Here is a 21,836-nt window from a genome sequence, read left to right on the forward strand (position 1 = left end):
TATTGAAATAATTTTAAAGGTTAAAGGTTTAAATAAGAAATTTTAACACTAGGGTATACTAAAATTGAAAAGGGTCACAACCCATAGCTACATCACGTTTTTATCTTTATTTCGACTAAAAAGTTGACAAAAAGGTTGTTTAGAAACAATTTTATAGGTTGAACTTAAAAAAATATATAAATTGATATATATCTTGAACACTGTGAATTCAAACCAATAATTATGTCATGAGGTCCAATCATAAGAGCTAGGAGCTCCGAGCTAAAAGACATGAAGGCCAAATTAGTCTAAATTCGGCCAACATTACCTTCAAAGCATACATGAACCTTATTTAGTGAAAATACATTGATATAAATGGTACATAATGCATTAAAGATCAGAGTGAATTTGGATTTTAAGATTCGTGAAGCTTCTTGGAGGAATAGGTGCCTAATCATGATGACCACCTATTTAAGAATTAATTTCCTATGTGTTTTATTGGCAATTAAATGTAGTAGAGTCAGTTCTGTGAGATTAGCCGAGGTGCACGCAAGCTGACTTGAATACTCATGGATATCAAAAAAGAAAAAAAAAATGTCTTATCAAACTTGAATGGATGCAACTCCTTCACTAAGTGTGTACACATCTTAACTTGGAAGTTATCATTCAATGCTTCTTGATGTTTTTTAACTCTTGAGCTCTTATGATTGAAACTTGTAGCATAATGATTGGTTTGAATTTGCATTGTTGGACATTTATATCATAAAGTGTAAGAGCATTTTATATAATTTAACCTAAAAAGATCTTAAATATTGTAATTTCATGGGTCAACATCTATCAAGTTTATTAGTGATAGATGTCTATCAAATCTATCCGTAACAAGTAACAAATATTTATAATTGATAATGTGCATGGTTGAAATATGTTGGCCGAATCTTTTAAAAAATTGTGTTATATTTACAAATTTTTTACCTTATACTAGATTTGTTATTATTTTAGGCCAAACTGTTATGCGTCAAGTGTCCTATCTTAAATTAAGATATATTTTTAATAGAAATGTTTTATAATAATACATATTGTAGCTTTAAATTTCTTTTTTTACACTTTTCTCTACATAATTCAAATTAATAGGATAAATTACAAGTTTAGTCATTGAACTTTTAGTAGGTTTTTGAACTTCAAAAAGTGTATAATAGGTCATAAACTTTAAAAAATGGCTAATAGATTTTAATTTTAAAAAATGTATAATTAAACCCTAAAATTTCAATTTTTGTTTAATAGGTCCATGCTCAATTTGATATTTTATAAAATTTACGAATCCATTAGACACAAAATTGAAAGTTTACGCTTTAGCGGACCTATACACTTTTTAAAGTTTATTAACATATTGAACACAGTACCAAAAAGTTATCAAACATGTAAGTTAACTAAATTTATCATTTTATAATTACATTTTTGAGATCATTGGTATTATGTTGATTAAACATGAGGAGCAAATCGAAATTTCCACAATATTAAGGAAAAATTGACAAAATATGAAAATATAAACAAAATTTCACTAATACAAGCATAATATTAATAATTTTAAATTATTTAAAAATGATAAAATGATTATTTGTTAATTTAAATATTTTTTTAGAATTGTTTATTTTATATCTCTTTCCCAAAGAGATATCCATGACATCAACCTTTTATTATATTTTCTTCGACATTTCTATTAAATTGAGACTTTGGTGTCAAAACGAGCCTAACTAATAATTAGTTAAGTGATAATTGAAACATGAATTGTAAATTAGAATCTAGAAAAATACAAGCTTCTTAATGGATCCATACAAGGTTCAATAAGAGACCCAAGAGAGCAAAATTGCGACCCAAATAAACCCACAACAAGAACATTTTCCCTTTTCCACTCTCTTTTGTTCATCGCAAAGGGTCCAAAATCCAATTTCCATTCATTCTTCTCTTCTACCCCATTTCCATTTCCAATTCTCTGCATAAATCTACTATGATCATTGCCTGATCGGAGCTACCATGAGAATTTCCCACCTTCTCCTTCTACTCCTCTTCTCTCTGCACTCCACCTTCGTCTTCCCATGGAAGAAGGACGAGTTCCGGAACTGCAACCAGACCCCCTTCTGCCAGCGAGCCCGCGCCCTTAAGCCCGGATCCTGTTCCCTTGTTGCCCATGATGTTTCCATTAACGATGGGGACCTCACCGCCAAGCTCCTCCCCAGGAATCAGGACGACCCAGAACATCAATTGAAGCCCTTGTTACTCGCTCTTTCTGTGTATCAAGATGGCATTGTCCGCCTAAGGATTGACGAGGATCCTTCTTTGGGTCCACCCAAGAAGCGATTCGAGGTACCCGATGTGATTGTGGACGAATTTTTGACCAAGAAACTCTGGTTGCAGAGCATTGCAACCGAGCAAATTGGCAGCGATTTGAGCCCGTCTTCGATTGTGTACTTGTCCGATGGTTATGAGGCAGTGCTTCGGCACGATCCGTTTGAGGTTTTCGTGCGGGAGAAGTCGGGTAAGCGCGTCTTGTCTTTGAACTCTCATGGATTATTCGATTTTGAGCAACTGAGGGTTAAGGAAGAAGGGGAGGACTGGGAGGAGAAGTTCAGAGGACATACTGATAAGAGGCCGTACGGTCCCCAATCCATTAGTTTCGACGTTTCGTTTTATGATGCTGATTTTGTTTATGGAATACCGGAGCGTGCCACTAGTCTCGCTCTGAAGCCCACGAGAGGACCTGGAGTTGAGGACTCGGAGCCTTACAGGCTCTTCAATTTGGATGTTTTCGAGTATATTCACGAGTCTCCATTTGGGCTATATGGGTCGATCCCGCTCATGATTTCTCATGGGAAACTGCGGGGAACTTCTGGGTTCTTTTGGTTGAATGCTGCTGAAATGCAGATTGATGTTCTTGGATCTGGCTGGGATGCTGAATCTGGGATTTCTCTGCCTTCCTCTCAAAATAGGATCGATACTTTTTGGATGAGTGAGGCGGGCATTGTGGATTCGTTCTTTTTCGTAGGTCCAGGGCCTAAGGATGTCGTTCGCCAGTACACTAGTGTGACTGGGGCTCCGGCAATGCCCCAGCTCTTTGCAACAGCATATCATCAATGTAGGTGGAATTATAGGGATGAAGAGGATGTGGAGCAAGTTGATTCCAAATTTGATGAATATGATATTCCCTACGATGTCTTGTGGCTTGATATCGAGCACACGGATGGGAAGAGGTATTTTACATGGGACAAGGCGCTGTTTCCAAATCCGGTAGAGATGCAGAGGAAGTTGGCTGCCAAAGGAAGGCGCATGGTTACCATAGTGGACCCTCATATTAAGCGGGATGATTCTTTTCCCTTGCATAAAGAAGCAAGCAAGAAGGGATATTATGTCAAGGATGCCGCTGGAAATGATTTTGATGGGTGGTGCTGGCCTGGTTCATCATCGTACCTGGACATGTTAAGTCCAGAGATTCGGTCTTGGTGGGGAGAGAAGTTTTCTTTAGAAAACTATGTTGGTTCCACTCCTTCCTTATATATATGGAATGACATGAATGAGCCTTCTGTTTTCAATGGTCCAGAGGTATTTTACTGATAAAAAATTGCGTACATTTATTCATTGGTTTAACGTGTTGTCGGCCGCAATTTTATTTTTTGTTTTTCATTATGTCTTGCATGTCTGATTACTTAAACGTATGCATGGATGCCTTTCCGTAACCACATGGTGGCTCTTAGTTATATATTTATTTATTCAATAATAGATAAATATACTAAAAACCGAAAGCAAAAAGGTGGAAGACTTTAGAGGCATTGGTATCTCAAAAATTATTGTTAAAGGCTTGGCAGAGAGATTGAAAAGGATATTAGCTTTTACGATATAAACAAGTTAAAATGCTTTTATTGAAGGGATACCAATTATGATCCTACTCTTGCTGCAAATGAGACAGTGGATGAGTATAGTAAGAGGAAATAATTGAAGATAGGTGCTGAAATGATCTCGAAAAAGCCTATAGCATGGTCTATTAGGAATTCTTACTAATGGGTTTTGGAGAAGAAAGTGGTTGGAAGGAGATGGATAAAGTGGATAAAGGGATGTATTTGGACCAAAATATTTTATTTTGAGAGGAGTAACCTGGGGTGAGAGGCATTATTAGATGAATTAGGTAGGTTAGTAGGTTATATTAGATAGATGAGAGGGAGAGTACCTGGGGTTAGGGAATAAATAGTAATTACTGATAACTCTGTGAGAGCTACTAAAAAGGGGAGGAATATTAGTCACCAGCTAAGAAGCACAGACACTTCATTTTGGATAACATGTCTATGTCCAACACGTGTTGGATACTATGAAACTCCAACATATGTTAGACATGTATCAGCCACTTGGTAGCTTAATAGATGAGTGTCACAAAGTAGTTGTATAAAGTGAAAATAGATTCGACAATTGTTAAGCACGTATCAAACACTTGTTAAGTATAAGAAATAGACATAAATAATAATATAAGATAAATAATAAATTTTGAGAGTAAAATACATCAAATTCATTTTTTAAAAATGCATAAGCTTATTGACTTTAAATTTACTTGTTGTATAAAAATATATGCACATAAACAAAATTGTATAATTTAATAAACGTGTCATTGTCATGTCCATGTCCTGTATTTTTAGAAAATAATATGTCGCTATGTTTGTGTCATGTCTTATTTGTTTCTCGTGTCTGTGTTCATGCTTCTAGTCACCTGTGTATAGACAACGTTATAAGGGCGGGAGCAGTGTTTTAAAAGGCGTGCCTGGGCGTTATGCCCACCTATTGCGCCTCGCCTTTTCAAGGCGAGGCGATCTGAATGAGGCGCGCATAAAGCGCGCGCCTCGTTAGAAAATTCGAAGCCCATGAAGCGCGGGCTTCATGGGCTTTGTTTAAAAAAAAAAAAAAACGTACAGACCCTAAATGCAGAAACCCTTGCGTTTAGGGTCTGTTTAATTAAATGGAATGAGTAAATGAAAACCGCCGCACGCCTTTTCCGATTTCCAATCTTAATTTGATTTTTTTTTTTAAATGGAAAGAATCTCAACCGTATCGTCTTCTTCATTTCCTTCCCATGCACGTAAAAAACTCAACAGTCACTGCATCTCTCTCTCTCTATTTCGATTTCATTGCATCTCTCTTTCTCTATTTCGATTTCATTGCATCTCTCTCTCTCTATTTCGATTCGATTTCAACACTCTCCATGACTCCATCTCTCTCTGTATCTCCTGTGGCCGGCCGCCGGTGGTCGTGTCGTGCGTGAGCGGTGCCAGTGACTCTGTGACTGTGAGCAACTCTCCCCCTCCATTTGTGAGCAACTCTGTGACTGTGTTCCGCATGTTATGTCGTCGTTTCAATGTTCTATTATACTTTATGAAGACCAAATCATTCAGACGACGTTGTGCAAGTCTATTTCTTTTTTTGCTATGAAGCTGCAAATTATAAAAGAAAAAAGTCCTATAACAATAATTCTAACCAAGAAGTTAAAAACATATTTATCAAGTGTCAAAGAACTAACCTGTTCAAAAACACTCCAATTCCGTTCACATCCCGATGCACTACAAGTAAGACCTAGAACTCTCATAGCAAACTTCCTCAAGTTTGGAGTTGATACTCCAAAATCATCCCACCATTCTACTGTTAAATTGAACTAAACTATGTTAATAATTTTCAACCAAGTAATCAATCAAACATAATAAATCAATACTATTAAAGATTACCTGGAGATCTTTTATTTCTTTGTCTAATCGCCATGGGTTGTCCGAATATTCCTTCGGCGTTCTTGTACTTGGTCATCTCTTGAATTATCTTGTCTTGTATTTCTGGGGAAGGGACCATTCTTGTGACACATGCATACATCCCATTAACAATTTCATCATCTTCAGTAATGTTAGGATTTGAATAGAAGAATTCTGGATTTAGATAATATCCTGCTGCATGCAAAGGACGGTGCAACTGAAGATCCCATCTCTGATCGATGATTTGAAAAACATCCTTGTATTTGTCTTCCTTACCATTAAAAGATTTAGCAATGGCCCCCTTAGCTCTATCCATGGCCTCATAAATGTATCCCATAGGAGGCTTCTTCTCACCATCCACCAATCTAAGCACTCGAACTAAAGGGCCCGATACTTTAAGAGCAAATACAATTGTATTCCAAAATGATGCCATCAATATTGTCTGAACAACTCGCTTGCCTTGTTGTTCCTTGCTCCATTTGCTATTTTTCCATTCATCAGAAGTAAACATCTTCCTCAAGTTATTCTTCTGACGATGTATGCTTGATAATGTTATGCAAGCTGTGGCAAAGCGAGTCTTAGCTGGCCTAACTAACTCCTTATGATTCGTAAATTGCCTCATCATATTTAACAGTCCTGGGCGAACATAAATAAAATTACTGATCTCCATGGCTCGTTTCAGTGTGTTGTGGATATTTCCAATCTTAAATATGTCCTCCAACATCAAGTCGAAGCAATGAGCAGCACATGGCGACCAAAATAAATTTGGTCGTTTTGCTTCTAATAATCTCCCTAGTAACAAAATAAAATAAAAAGATAACATATTAGCCTACTCGAAATGTTTAACTAACATAAGACTAATTTGTAAAGAATCAAGGAATTTGATTTCTTACCCGCCAACACATTTGCTGAAGCACTATCAGTAACGACGTGTGCGACATTGGCTTCTCCAATGCGCTCGACAAAATCATCAAGTAACTCAAACATTTTCTTCCCGTTCTTTACATAAGATGAAGCATCAATGGACTCAATAAACATTGTGCCTTTCGGACTATTAACTAAAAAGTTAATTAATGTCCTCTCTCTCCTATCGGTCCATCCATCGGCCATGATAGTACATCCAACCTTGGCCCACTCTTCCTTGTGACTCTTCATCAATTAATGTGTTGCTTCTAACTCCTTTTTCAACAAAGGAACTCTAAGCTCATAATAAGATGGTATTTTTAGTCCAGGACCGAATTGTCCTATTGCTTCAACTATAGGAGCAAAGCTTTCAGAATTGATAGCATTCAAAGGAATTCCAGAATCATAAAACCATCGCGCAATTCTTTGAACTGTGCGCTCCCTCATTTCCTTTTTGTAAGCTTCATTGAGTGTCGTTTGTTTGCCTTTCTCATTCTTTCGATTCAGAACTACTAACTCTGGATTAGGAGTAAAAAATGCATCAATTGGACCTTTCTGTCTTGGCTTCTTAGGGTCTAAACTTGGCCTTTGACTAGAAGGTCTCTTACTCGAACTAGTTATGATCAAATCATTCTCATCTTCATCATCCATACCGAGATCTTGATCATCAATATCAGGTATAAGATTTCTTTATTCTTTGATCTCCTTCTTCTTGGACATGTGCTCCCTAATTTCTTCCTTCACATGATCCGGACATTTCTTGCATGTGGTTGTATTTCTATAACCACCAACAAGTTGTTGTTTCAACCTATAAACTCCTCCTTTTGTGACTTTTGAACAAAAACTACATATAAAAGTAGTCAAATCTTGAGGATTTGCCAAAGTAGCATACTTTCATGCCGGATCTTTTCTTTGGCCTTCATTAGACATCTATGTAAAATTGTAATCAATAGGAAAAAAAAAACAGAATATTAGAGGGACGGAGCTTACTGATTTGGATTGGAGAAATTGAAGAAAATAGTGTTGGATTGGAGAAATAGAAAGTGAAGAAGGGATAGAGAAATAGCTTACTGTCTGTAACTTTGTTGGAGTGGAGAAATAGAAATTGAATACTATAACTTTGTTGTCGGAGCTTGCTGTTTTGTATTAGAATAGAAACAGAGGGAAAGATAAGCACTTTCTGTTGGATTGGAGAATTAAAAAATTAGAGAGAGCTTACAAATGGAGTGGGAGAGTTGCTCACAGTCACAGAGTCACCGGCACCGCTCACACACGACACGACCACTGGCGGCCGGCCACAGGAGATACAAAGAGAGACAGAGTCATGGAGAGTGTCGAAATCGAATCGAAATAGAGAGAGAGAGATGCAATGAAAGTCGAAATCGAAATAGAGAGAGAGAGATGCAGTGACTATTGAGTTTTTTACGTGCATGGGAAGAAAATGAAGAAGACGATACGGTTGAGATTCTTTCCATTTAAAAAAAAAATCAAATTAAGATTGGAAATCGGAAAAGGCGTGCGGCGGTTTTCATTTACTCATTCCATTTAATTAAACAGACCCTAAACGCAAGGGTTTCTGTGTTTAGGGTCTGTACGTTTTATTTTTTTTTAAAAAAACAAAGCCCATGAAGCCTGTGCTTCATGGGCTTTGAATTTTCTAACGAGGCGCGCGCCTCATTCAGATCGCCTCGCCTTTTCAAGGCGAGGCGCAATAGGTGGGCATAACGCCCAGGTGCACCTTTTAAAACACTGGTCGTCTGAATGATTTGGTCTTCATAAAGTATAATAGAACATTGAAATGACGACATAACATGCGGAACACAATCGACCCTATCTCTTTGAAGGATATCGATGATAGTAATGAGTGGCTGATAGGGAGAATGGATAGTGATTCTGAAGAGGATAATGATCTTGTATTTTGTGATGATTTCTTAACATGGGGTGATGTTTCGAGAACTGCTGGAGCAGAAGAACCTGCCTATCATTCTAGAGCAAGCACGTCAAGGTCAAGAAGTAGGACTATGGCTGGAGCTTCAAGTTCTCAATCCACACGGCCCACACCCATACAATTGATTGATGATGAAGATTACACCGAGGAGGAAGATGCAGATGGCTACAAGTCTAATGATGGAGAGGATGAAAATGATGAAATTGAAGGACTATTTAGTGATGATGAGTTTGATCTTTAGATTTTTATTTTGAACTATCATACTTATAGTCTTATACTAGTTTAGGACCATTTTCATGTTTTTGTAGACCATGATTCTTTATGCTAAGAGTAGACCTATGATGTTTTCTAATCTTATTTGGCTTTTATATGTTTTATATGTGTGTATATATATATTTATTTATTTTTATATATAATGCGCTTGGCGAAAAAAAGCCCGCGCTTTTTTTTGCGCCTCGCACTTAAGCTCCAGAGGTTTATTGGGCTTTAGTGCGCCTCAAGCTTTTTAAAACACTGGGCGGGAGGGAGAGAACGCATATTTAGGTACTGGGGGTAAATAGAAACCACTAACAAGGTGAATAATATGGTTAATGTTGGCTAGATGGAGGAAGAGAGAAATGAAATGAATAGGGGAAGATGACATAAACAGGTGCCGAGTATAAACAGAAGCTGCAGGCTAGTAGTGGGATTACTAAAAAGAGGAAAATGATGATAAGTCTTCAGGCTTACCTTTTTTTCCCCTTCCTTTTTTCTTTTTCTTATTTTCTTCTTCCTTTTTTTAAAAATTTTTGTAAATTTTTTATAAGAAACATCATAATGCAATAGCAAAGGCGAAAAGCAGACAGCCTATGGGCCATTGGAACAGATAACCCCCACCCAAAAAAGAGTTGAACAATTAACATCTTCCAATCATTGGTGGTCATGAGGAAGCTTTAATTACAAAATAATTTATTGTGATTAGTACACTATTAAGAGGTAGTATGTCGTACACTACTCCAAAAAGAATCTACTATAGACATGCTATCTTCAAAGAGCCTTTGATTTCTTTCTTTTCAAATAAGCCACAAGACAGCCCTCACAGCACAACCGCATAAGATCTTGGCTTTTTCTCTAAGAAAAGAAACCCCAAGGCACTCCAAAAGTCACATATTCACCTTCTCCAAAAGACAACTAGCCAGATCAATTATCTCAGAGAGGGAGGACCACGCAAACTGAGCAAAAGGGCAGAAGATAAACAAATGGTCTAAATTCTTAGCTTCTTTATAGCAAAAATGCAGCATATGGAGGAAGAAAGATACCACTTAGTGAACTTCCTTTGAAGCTTGCCATCTGTATTCAACCCTCTGGACGAGAGAGTCCACAAAAAAATCTTAACTTTCTTTGGAGCTTTAAACTTCCAAATATAGTCCACCATGGGGCCTTTAGTTTGGCAAGCCGAGAAATAAGGCTATAGAAAGGTGACTTTGTGGAAAAGATGCCTGACGAATTAATCCTCCATAGCTTTCTGTCATTGCCATTTCCTATCTGACAAGCCTTTAATCTCTCTGTGAATTCAGCTTGTCTAGGAATCTCTGTATCAAAAAGTCTTCTTCTAATTTTCAAGTACCAAGTCTGAGAGGAAGAGTTCCGGGAATCAGCAATCAGCAACAACCACATCTTTCTTGGCAGATTAGGCATCAAATTCAGGAAAAACAACAGAAAAGGGTTCCTCCATAGACCAAGCATCCTCCCAAAATCTAACTCTCTGGCTGTTATCCGCATTGAATCTCATAAAACCTGAGAACTATCTCTGTTTTTGTAAATATCCACCCAGGGTCATCCTTTTACTTCTACTTTAATTTGTTTGGTGAATTACCGTAGATATCAATACTTACCACAAATGGCAACAATAACCTCCATGGTTTGATATTGCCAAAAATGTGGGTTCTTTTAAAGAGGCGGTGGTCTTTAAAGCGAACCAAGGAAATAGACTAAGCTTCTGGCTGGACAAATGGGCTGGAAACTTGCCCCTAGTGCACGAATTTCCAGATATGTTCGCTCTATCTTTAAAACAAAACGTGACTGTTTTTGAGTGCTGGAACGAGGGAAACCAGACGTGGGATTTAGGCATGAGGAGGGATCTTTTTGATAGAGAATTAGACCAATGGTTGAGGCTGGTGCAGAGGCTGGATTCTGTTGTCCTTGGAGGGGAGGCTGATAAAGATAGTTTGGAACCTTGAGGGGGATGGGCTTTTCTCTACGAAATCAGCTCTCTTGAACCTCGTGGATACCAATGTCACTTTGCTTCAGGACCCATTAGTTAATTTTATTTGGAAAGATACCATCCCGAAGAAAGTGAAGGTATTCTTATGGACGCTAGCTTACCGAGCATTGAACACTTATGAGAGGCTACAAAAGAAATGCCCAGGCTGGTTGATCTCCCCTTCTGTTTGCTGTTTGTGTTTGAGAAGCAGAATCGTTAGACAATTTGTTTCTTCACTGTCCTTTTACTAAGAAAGGTTGGCTGGTCTTGTTTGATATTTTTGGGATCTCGGTTTGTTTGCCTAGGAACATTGAAGACTGCCTGCTTGAATGTTTTTATGGATGGCAGCTCAAAGGAAAGGTCTATTTTTTGTGGAAGTGTGCTTTCAGAGCGTTGCTATGGAACATTTGGTTGGAAAGGAATCTTCGTTCTTTTGATGACAAGTCTAAGTCTTTCGATTCTTTTTGTAATACATATCACAGTCTCTTGGTGGTGCCATAGAAATACGAAATTCTTTTGTAACTACAACCTCTCTATGATCTTGCAAGATTGGAGAGCCTTGCTATTTTAGTTTCTTTTTTGGAGGGGGTCTTCTCGTCCCCTGTCCCTTAGGCTGTATTTGGCTTCTTTTTCTTTCAATGAATGTCTCTTTATAAAAAAAATGGCAACAATAACCTTCCTCCAAAAGCCCTTCTCAAGGAAAAACCTCCAAAGCCATTTCAATATCAGGGACGTGTTCCTTTTCTTCAGGGACCCCACTCTTGACCCTTCATGGAAAGTGGGGAGGACAACCGACTCCGTTTAACCAAATGACTGCCTCGAGGAGGATTTCAACCACTCCAAATGAAATCTCTAATAAACTTTTCAAGCTGCTGAATCACCTTAATGGGGCTCTTAAAAGGGAAAAGAAATAAGTAGGGAATGCTATTTAAGACTGCTCGTGCTTGGTAAGTTTTCCCTTTTTGGAAATAAGAAGGCCTTTCGAAGTATCAAACTTGTTTCTGACTTTGTCTACAACTGGATCCCAAAGATATGCAGCCTTTTTATTACCCCCGAGGGGGGAGCCCAAGTAATTCACTGGTAGGACTTCTGATTTACAATGACACAAAAACACCCATGAAGAAACCTCATCACTGTGATTGATGCCAATAAGGGGAGTTTTAGACACATTCAAAGTCAGCTCTGATCCCATGAAGAAGATGTTCAGAATGTCCCACCAGATTTGTTTCTTAGTTTTTTTATTTTTATTATTTTTTTTTAACAAGATACAAGCTTCTAAATGATTAATGAAAAGGAACAAAATGTTCAAAGGATACAAACTTCCAAAGAGCGAAAGAACAAGAAAAAAGACAAGAGAATACAATATTGTAAACAAAGTGATACAACACAAAAGAGCCAGCGAAGAAAAATGACATAAAGACCAAAACAACTACTTTCTAATAGAGCCTCCCAATAGCAATGAACCGTAGATAGAAGCTTCAGGAACTTTGAAGGACATTTTTCTTGTAATTTGTTCCTTAGATTTTAAGATAATTTATCTTCTTATATATTTAAGGTTTTTTAATCAATATAATTTTTTGTATTAAAAAAAATTGGAACAAGTTGTGTTGTGATCTTTGCTGTAATATTATTAAATTTGTTAATTGATGTCTCTATCTAGGTTACAATGCCTCGAGATGCTCTACATCAAGGAGGTGTTGAACATCGGGAGTTACACAATGTCTACGGATACTACTTTCACATGGCCACTGCGGAGGGACTAGTTAAGCGGGGTGATGGAAAGGATAGGCCTTTTGTTCTCTCACGAGCGCTTTTTGCAGGAACCCAAAGATATGGTGCAGTATGGACCGGAGATAACACAGCTGATTGGGATCAGCTCAGGGTTTCTGTTCCAATGATTGTGACTCTTGGTCTTACTGGATTGTCATTCTCAGGTATTAATGATTCTCTATGTTGATGTTGGAACTATCAGTCAGATTGTTTGGTAGTCATAGTCATGGCTAAGTTGTTTTGACAGGTGCTGATGTTGGTGGTTTTTTTGGAAATCCTGAAATTGAGCTGTTAGTGCGATGGTATCAGCTAGGTGCCTTTTATCCCTTCTTTAGAGGCCATGCTCACCATGACACAAAAAGAAGAGAACCTTGGCTATTCGGGTAAGGATATCATCTACTTCTATTTTTCGAGTCTGATCTTATTGACCACATAATTAAGGGACCATTGATTAGATTCTTAACTGACGTCATCAACCAATCACAAAGCATGTTTAAATGCAAGTTTTCAAAATCTTGAACATTTTTTTTTGGATAAAAAAAAAAAAAGAAAAAGGAGACGGGGGGAGATACCAGTTTGTAGCAAAAAACATTAAGCTGATTGCTTTTCAAATTTGAACTAGCCTACTTGATTTTGCAACTTTTGTTGGAGCGCCACTTTTTTGTTTCATGATCACTGTTATGATTTAACTAGTACAGATGATTCCTTAAGGGGGTGTCTGGGGCATGGGTTGGGCTTAAGGTAGGTTTGACTTCCCAAGCCTAACTCACGTTTGGGAAGAGTTGTCAAATTTGGGTTTAATTGGAGAAATCAGCGGGCTTAAACAATAGTCCACTTTCCAAACCCCCTCCAGTTTTCCTAAATTCAAACTTTTTAAACCCTCTACAAAAATCTCAGGCTTAAGATGCCGAACCTGCACTCTAAGCACCCTTTTTTGTTTTTACTTGAGCATATCAATATATTGTTGAGACATTATCAATACTAAACTCAGTGTTGGATGGACTTGTGTGAAGAGCAAGAAGTTTATGATGTAAAATTGACTGCTGGCTCATTTCATTGAACTTATGAGATTTCAATTATGGAAACGACTAAATATGCTCTACTCTATCATCAGTTTCGTAATTCTGTAATTGGCCCTTTCTTTTCTTTTTCTTTTTTTTTCTTTTTTGATAACTGGGAGTTGGAGCTTTACTCCCCTATACACAGGGCATTCACGCCCACCCCAAAGCTCGGATGCTGGAGACGTCAAGGGTTGTTGGTATTAAACTCACCAGAAGATTCAAACTTAGACTTCTAAGCTAGTATGACCAGAGACCCCAAGCCTCTGTCAACTGGGCTGCCCCTCTCTTATTTATAAGATGTATAAAAAGAAATGGCTAGTGATGATCTATAAGACCTTGTTTCTTTTCATGCCTCAAAGTGGTGCTCCTGTCATATTGAATTTTGTAGTGATGACTTTTCACAAATTCATGCCCATTGAAAATTCTTTTGGCATTTGGGATATCTCATGTCCTTTTGTACATCCCTTTTTCAGTAATACACAATTTCGTTTCTTATAAATGAGAAGGAAAAATATATATATATATATGTGTGTGTGTGTGTGTGTGTGTGTGTGTGTGTATATATATGTATATGCATATACTATATATAAAGAAGGGAAAACGAAGTATTGATGCAGATGATAGTTCTATCATTGACTTCTTTTGTTATTTGTCTTGCTTTATTACAGGGAACGGAATACGGAATTGATGAGAGATGCTATACGCATTCGGTACATGTTGCTACCCTATTTCTATACTCTATTCCGAGAAGCAAATACAAGTGGGATTCCTGTTGTGCGTCCATTGTGGATGGAATTTCCATCTGATGAAGCTACATTTAAAAATGATGAAGCTTTTATGGTAGGGAGCGCTCTTTTGGTGCAAGGAATATATACCAAGGTAATTTTTTAACAACATTTTAATGGCGGAAAAAGTCACACTTTTCGATTTTTAAAATTGAGATGAGTTATACTTCAGTGACATTTTTTTTTTTTGATAAGAAACAAATACTTCAGCGACATTTTAACCGCTAAAGTTAGAAAATGGTTTAAATTGGTCCCTATAATGCTGTATGGATGACTTAGTAACTGAGCTAGTTAAGTTCTCAAGTGGTAGAGTAGAGATAATGTGGTTTATTTTACGTGGTGTGCAATTTTTATTTTATATATATATTGCTATTTATTTATTTTTTATTTTTTTTGGAAGAAACAATTTGATTGATGTATGAAATTACAAAAGCCCTTGGCTAAGAAATCCCTTTCTATATCTCAATCAACATCATTTCTGTTCTTGTTATCGGAAAAAGAAATCCCTTACTCACTCTGTATTGCATGTTTCTTTCCCTTTGCTTACTTTGGTTATGGCTGATATTCGCAAACAAGGGACAGCTTTGAAAACTTAGAGAGGAAAAGAAACATTGAAAACCCACCAGACTCGATTCTTTCTGCCACATTACTTACTTTTTGGTAATGCTTTGAATCAAAATCCCATCTTAGAAGCAAGTGGATGGTCTCTATACAAACAGATGTGTGTGTGACAGATTTTGGAGCCGTGCAATTGCTGGAAGGACCATGGAGATGCTGGAGCCTTGAAATTTCAGGACGGAGAGAGTAGAGAGAGGATAGCAGTAGCACTCAAAATATGAGATATAATTACTCTGAAATAATTTAGGTGATAGGGATTAGGAGCAATACAGAGCAATACATTCTGACCAAATAAGAACGAACATTAAGAAATCCAGAAACCAACAAAAGACCCAATAGCTGCTGCACCAAAATATGGCACATCAAGAAAACTGTGGTAAACCAAGAAAACTTCACTTGCTAATTAGACGGAGAGGAATCTGATGAAACAAAATCCTTGAGAACATCCTCAAGCTCCTTATGTAGTCCTTGAACAATAGAAGCCATTTCTTGGCAAGAGAGATTAATTTGAAACGTTTCAATAGAAGCATTTCCAACTTCCTCTTGAGAGAGGTGATGTAATTGTAATCATCCAAACAACTTGATGGAATATTAGAAATTTACTTGAAAGCCAATAGAAAATCTTGAAGAAACCTGGAAAAATTTTGAAGGAGGAAGACTGGAAGAGCCATGACGACAAAATCAAAGATGCATATTGCCTGGGTCAATCTGAAAGAAATTGTAACTTATCAGGGCGCTAGTAGAACATTGATTCTAGGGATTAATCTAAATCATTTCTTAAACTTTAAAAGTTAAGATGTCACTTTGTGAAATTAATTTATTTAGGCCCGTTTGGTTATTTTGTTTTTAAAAATTATGCTTGTTTTCTCACATTTCCTTGGTTGTGTTATTAATGTGTAGGTATTTAGAAAGATATAGGTGGAAATAGTGTTTAGAGACTAAATTTTCAAAAACAGAGAACTAAAAGGAAAATTGTTATCAGAGTCAGCTTTTAGTTTTTCTTAAGCATTTTATAACTATAATACACCGTTTTTATTTAGCTTCATCTAGTTTTTTCTTTATTTACTTGTTATTTTCGTTGATTGTTGGTCCCTTATTCTGGTACTCAATGTAATGATGTAGTTGATTGTACTTGTAGGAAGCTAAAGAAGTGTCAGTCTATTTGCCTGGGGAACAATCTTGGTACGATTTGAGAACTGGAACTCCATATAGGGGTGGTGTCACCCACCAGTTAGAGGTTTCTGAAGAAAGCATCCCTGCTTTCCAAAAAGCTGGAACCATATTGCCCAGGAAAGATCGCTTTCGGAGGAGCTCTACACAGATGGTTAACGACCCTTACACTCTGGTATGTACTTGATAACTATATAGAGGCACTCCTCCACACGTCAGCTACTTGAAATTTCCCTAAAATTCAGATTTCCATTGTGTTGTATGCAAATATGTTGAACTAGTCAGTGGTTTGAGTGGAAGAAGTATATATTGCATATATACATCCGTTTTCCCTTTTCACTGTTTGAATGTGGACTAGATATCAAGTTGGGTGGCTTATATAATTTTTGTGTATGTTATAGGTGGTTGCTCTTAATAATTCACAAGCAGCTGAAGGTGAGCTTTACGTTGATGACGGTAAAAGCTTTGAATTCAAGCAAGGGGCGTACATCCATCGCCGATTTGTGTTCTCAGGGGGCAAGCTTACATCACTGAACATGGCTCCTATTGGTTCTAGTAGCGCCAAGTTTTCTTCCAACTGTGTTATCGAGAGGATTATACTGCTAGGATACTCCGGACCAAAATCTGCTCTGGTTGAGCCAGACAACAGAAAGGTCGATATCGAACTTGGTCCACTCCACTTCCAAACAGGACGACGCATATCGGTTCTTACAATTCGGAAACCCAACTTGTCGATTACAGATGATTGGACGGTAAAAATTTTGTAAGGATTCATAGTTTTCTTTATGGTAGAAAAGGAAAAACACATATTTGGTGAGAAAAGGATTGAAATTGTTATTCTAAAGACTTAAAATCTAATGACATTTGAGAAAGCAGAGACGTTACAGAAATCCCTGCTGAAAATACTTCGTTTCTTACTGTTCTATTACTGTTTATCGTTGTCTCTGTGAGCTGAGTTTCTCCCTTATGATCTGAGTTGTGGGATTATTAACTAGTTTCCATGAAAAGGTAGACAAATGAAACATGTGGCGCCATGGTAGGAAATTTTGATTCTGCAGGGACAGGGATATGAAGAAAACAGAAGGTACAAGAAACAGCAGGCACCAAACCTTACTGAATTTTTGTTCTTTGTTGGGAATCTTTGAGTGGCATATTAGGTAATGGGAGTAGGCATATTCTTGTGGTTGCTGATGCAAGACAAAGAAACAAAAAAGGATTCTAAAAAAGGAGGCTCTGGCGGATTTGGCACCCACTCAGACTCAGGTATTCACTTTAATCTATCATCTATAAGGGGCAGTGGTGGGAATCTAGTTATTGTTATTGATGATGCGAGGTGGATTTAGGAAAAAGGATATTTGAATTTGGCTAATTTTTCCTAGTTTTAGTGCCTAATGTTGGATTCTTTAAAAAGTTTTAGGCCCTTGTAATACTTTTCATTATGCCTCTTCCCGTTATTCGTGATAATAACTTAGGCTCTGTTTACTTCGTAGGAATCAGAATGCGAATGAATTGAAATGAAAATCAATCGGAATAAGAATATTAATTTTTTGATATAGCTTATTAGAACTTTTCTAGAATCAGAATTAGAATTCTTATGATGTTTTACTAAAAGCTATCTGAAAACGGAATTGAAAACGAAATCAGAATAAGATATATGACAATTACTAGTATATTATTTTCTAGCTAATTACAAATATAATTACAATTACCGTGCTAATTTTTTTAATTAAAATAGTAATAAATTTTAATTTATTTTATTATTGTATTATTGATGGTAAATATTTTTTTATTATAAAATTTATTTAATATTAATAAATAACGAATAAATTTAATAAAATTTCATTAACTAAAATACTTTTTTTTCTATTAAAACAACCATCATTTAATATAAAATATTATTAAATTTTATTATTATAATATTTAATAATAATGAATTATATTTAAAAAAATTTATTGATATTAATTTATAATAACAAAGTAAAATTAAAAAATTTAAATATAAAATCACATAAACTAATAAAGGTGGTATAAATTTTTATTAGAAGAAAAATTATGAATGATATAAATAAAAAAAGAAATAATGAAAGTATAAAACAATTAAATAAAAAAGGTACGAGTCAAATGTGTGATAAGGAATGAGATTGATGAGGGTGTAGGAGAGAAATTAGATTATCTCTTTTTAGGGGATGAGATTACCAAATTTGAGACGAGTCTCATCATTTTATTATATTCTAAGAATGAAAAAGTTTCACTCCCTCTCTCGATTCTTTCTACCCTCTCTAAATAAAATAAAAATGTAAATATGTTAAATCGATGCCAATCGACAGTTGATCATCTATCATGTCATGTAAGTTTATTATTGGTCGATCTCAACGTCCATTAATAGCATCTTATCGACACTTAACTATGCTCGGGGTGGGTTTTGGGCTAGCTTTAAGAGTGGAAATAGGTGAGATGGTTTGGAAATTGGAACCAGCTAGAATATGAATTGACCCACAACACAAGTATCAGGTAATATTGAATGAGTCAAGATTGAGGGCTGAAGCAAGAAGGTTCGAGGAAGGCAGCAAAACTTCATGTTCATTTTACTTGGACTTTGAAAGTGACTCCTTACCTATTACATGCATGAACATGAACCACTTTCCATTTTCTCCAAACGGCGGCGTATTGAAGCCACGAATAATTGCGTCACCTTCCTGACCTAATTGATCTCAAACGCCCCCAATAAATCATTTTTCCACTCTTCCTCCTTTTCTTTCTTCTTTATCTTCTCAATTTCTTCATTTTTTTCTCTTTTATATTTAGTATGATGGAGAGTTTTCCCCTCCGTCGTTCACAAAAGGTAAATTTATGTTTCTTTTTATTAGAGGGCAAAATCGAGGAATTATGCGAGCTGGGTTAGAAAATAACTACTAAAAATTGGGTACGTCAGATCACATCTCTAGTACACTTTGGATAGATTGTATAGCGAACAGGATGCCAAAATCGCAATCACAGTGGACCTCAAAGGATCCCCTAGAGTGTTGCCACACCCCTCATCCTCGAAACAGAGTGGGAAGAGGCTGTTGATGGTCTCGTCGGCCGTGGGTGCGACATGGTGCCTCCCTACCTTCGTCCTTCACATTCAAATCCAACCTCAAGTTGTAGATTATCAACCTCGAGAATACTATTCTCCTACGTACTCTATTTACTTCATACATGTTTGCTCCCAACTTTAGTTCTAAGTTAAGAATCAGAGTGTATTCGACAGTGCACCACACCAGTGTTAGATTTCTATGTGCATGGAATATAGACTTTGGAGACGAAGGTATTCGTTACACTAACGCTACACTTTGCCAATAAATCGGCATCAATATTTTCTTTTTCTAAGTTCAACAATGGCAGCATGGGTTAAACCTTCAGGAATAGTTAGTATATCGTTAAATTGTTATTTTATTAATGTAGTCCACGTTACAACATGAGCCTAACTCAGTGGTTAAAACATCTATTTTTTCCTTTGAGATAAGCGGTTTAAATTTTTATACCCTTATATTTGTTTACTAAAAATATATATATTGAACACATGGATATATCACTCACATGAAACCTATTGTGTGCCCCCGATAAATGTTTTACTCTTTTTTTAGTTCAACAATTGCCCGGATAGAAAATCATACCATCAACTTAGTAATAGGTGTCTTATCTACAAAACTATGTTTAAATTGACGAGAAAAATTGGACTTTCCAATAAAATCCATTTCATTCTTCTAATGTGACTTACCCATGTATCCAAATATCTCCCAATTGAAACATTTAAGCCAAATTTTGAATTAAAATGTTTAAGAAGATGAGATGGCAATAAATTAGAGAGAGAATTTGGAGGGTGTAAGTGTAATATAATTTTTAATTTTTAATTTTATTTTTTGGGTTATCCAAAACAGAGCCAACCCACATGGATAGAAACCACTTTTTCATTTTCATTCAACTTTTTACATCCTAATCACCAAAATCTCCCAAATCTACCCCTCTCCACGTGGCAAAAAATCTTTGCCCTTTGACTTTTTATTAATTTAATTAACTATTCTTTTCCCAAATAGAGTGGTCGGCAAAATTGTCCCCTTAATTAGATATTTCCATCTTAGGTGGCTGTGGCTGCATATGATTTTTCTGAATGATTTGATTAAGTCTTCATTAAATTGATCGAATTTAATTATCAAAAGATTCCTTTAATTTCTTCCATATTTAATGGATCTTTAAAGCAAAAGATATATGTAAATGTTTTTATAAGGTAAAAGAGATATTACATTGTCAATTATATTTATTTACTCACATTTCTTTTTTTGTGGGTATGTTTTCATCGTTGTATTCTTTAACTCAATTTAAAAGGCAAAAATAAGTTTTTTAAAAACTCCATTTTCTAATTTTTAATAATTGGTTACGATTTTGAAAACGTTCTTGAAAAGTAAAGAGCAAACAAAAAGAAGTACATGAATGGTAAAAGTAGGGTTTATGAACTTAATTTTTTAAAATAGAAAATAAAAAATAAAATAATTGTTAGACATATTTCTAACTTTGAAACTTCAAATTCTCACAACTTAGTTGATAAACATACTAGACTTTTTCTAGAATTGAGAAAGACATATTAGTCCCTCCCACGAGTAAGACTCGGTAAGTTTATAACCCTGTTAGCCACTCTTTAAAGTCCTGAAACTTATAAACATAGCTCAACTCTAAAAGTTCAAGCACGGTTTGATAATCATTTCGTTTTTAGTTTTCTATTTTATTTTTACAAAGGATGCTTTTCTTAGGTATATTGTCATCTTTCTTAAAAACAGAGTTCTTAACCAAATTTAAAGAACACAAACAAGTTTTTGAAAACTATTTTTCTAGTTTTTAAAATTTGGCTTAAATTTTGAATTTTTTTTTTATAAAATGGATAGCAAAATAAAAAAAAAATACAATGTACTTACAAACTTAACTTTAAAAAAGAACAACAAATAAAATGATTATCAAACGACTAAATTAAAAAAAAAGTCAAATACTACGAGAGTACCATATTCCTTTTGTTTATGCAATAAACGATATAAATGAATCCTACATCATTTTTAATATAATATTAACATGATAAGCAGTAAATAGAAAGAACTATGGTACTCCCATGGTATCAAAATTTTCTCGAAGTAATTTATCGACGGAAAAAAAAGACCTTTTTATAAAATCTTAAAGAGAAAAAAAGGATCAAATCTAAGAAAAAGTGGTCTCATGTTTGCGTCATTTTCAAAGGCATTGAATGTATGGAAGAGAGAAAAGTTGAAGATTGAAGAAATGTAATATATATATAAATATTTTTTTTGTTAGGAAAAAAGAAAAGGAAAAAGAAAAAGAAAAAGTGTGGGCCCCACAACAGAAAGTTACTAAGAAATGAAAGTGCGTGGAAGCATCCTTGTGACTGAGTGGATCCCTTTACTTTACTTGGGATCCAAGCACTTTTTTCATTTTTATAATTATTATTTATAATTTTATTCTACTCTATTTATTTATAATTTTATTTTATTCCATTCTATTCAATGCCATGTCATCGGTGACATGATCAATAATTAATCTCACACA

The 21,836-nt window shown here is 35.7% G+C and overlaps 2 protein-coding genes and 1 pseudogene across 2 annotated transcripts; 1 reads left to right on the forward strand and 2 right to left on the reverse strand.

Annotated features, from left to right (window-relative positions):
* The first annotated feature begins 1,849 nt into the window (after positions 1 to 1,849).
* Positions 1,850 to 17,152, forward strand: RSW3 (Glycosyl hydrolases family 31 protein). The gene is made up of 6 exons (XM_022302059.2): positions 1,850 to 3,573; positions 12,504 to 12,777; positions 12,861 to 12,996; positions 14,343 to 14,553; positions 16,216 to 16,422; positions 16,649 to 17,152. Exons 1-6 carry the CDS (start codon positions 2,011 to 2,013, stop codon positions 17,012 to 17,014), a joined length of 2,757 nt encoding a protein of 918 aa, XP_022157751.1. The 5' UTR covers positions 1,850 to 2,010; the 3' UTR covers positions 17,015 to 17,152.
* Positions 4,234 to 6,390, reverse strand: LOC148212813 (uncharacterized). The gene is made up of 3 exons (XM_088120629.1): positions 5,733 to 6,390; positions 5,531 to 5,649; positions 4,234 to 5,444 (listed from the first exon to the last, which is right to left on the reverse strand). Exons 1-3 carry the CDS (start codon positions 6,373 to 6,375, stop codon positions 5,169 to 5,171), a joined length of 1,038 nt encoding a protein of 345 aa, XP_087976755.1. The 5' UTR covers positions 6,376 to 6,390; the 3' UTR covers positions 4,234 to 5,168.
* Positions 6,407 to 7,583, reverse strand: LOC148212814 (uncharacterized; annotated as a pseudogene).
* Positions 17,153 to 21,836: the final 4,684 nt, after the last annotated feature.

This window comes from Momordica charantia (assembly GCF_013281855.1).
Source record: "Momordica charantia cultivar OHB3-1 chromosome 2 unlocalized genomic scaffold, Mcharantia_2.0 BLBB01000002.1, whole genome shotgun sequence".
NCBI lineage: Eukaryota > Viridiplantae > Streptophyta > Magnoliopsida > Cucurbitales > Cucurbitaceae > Momordica > Momordica charantia.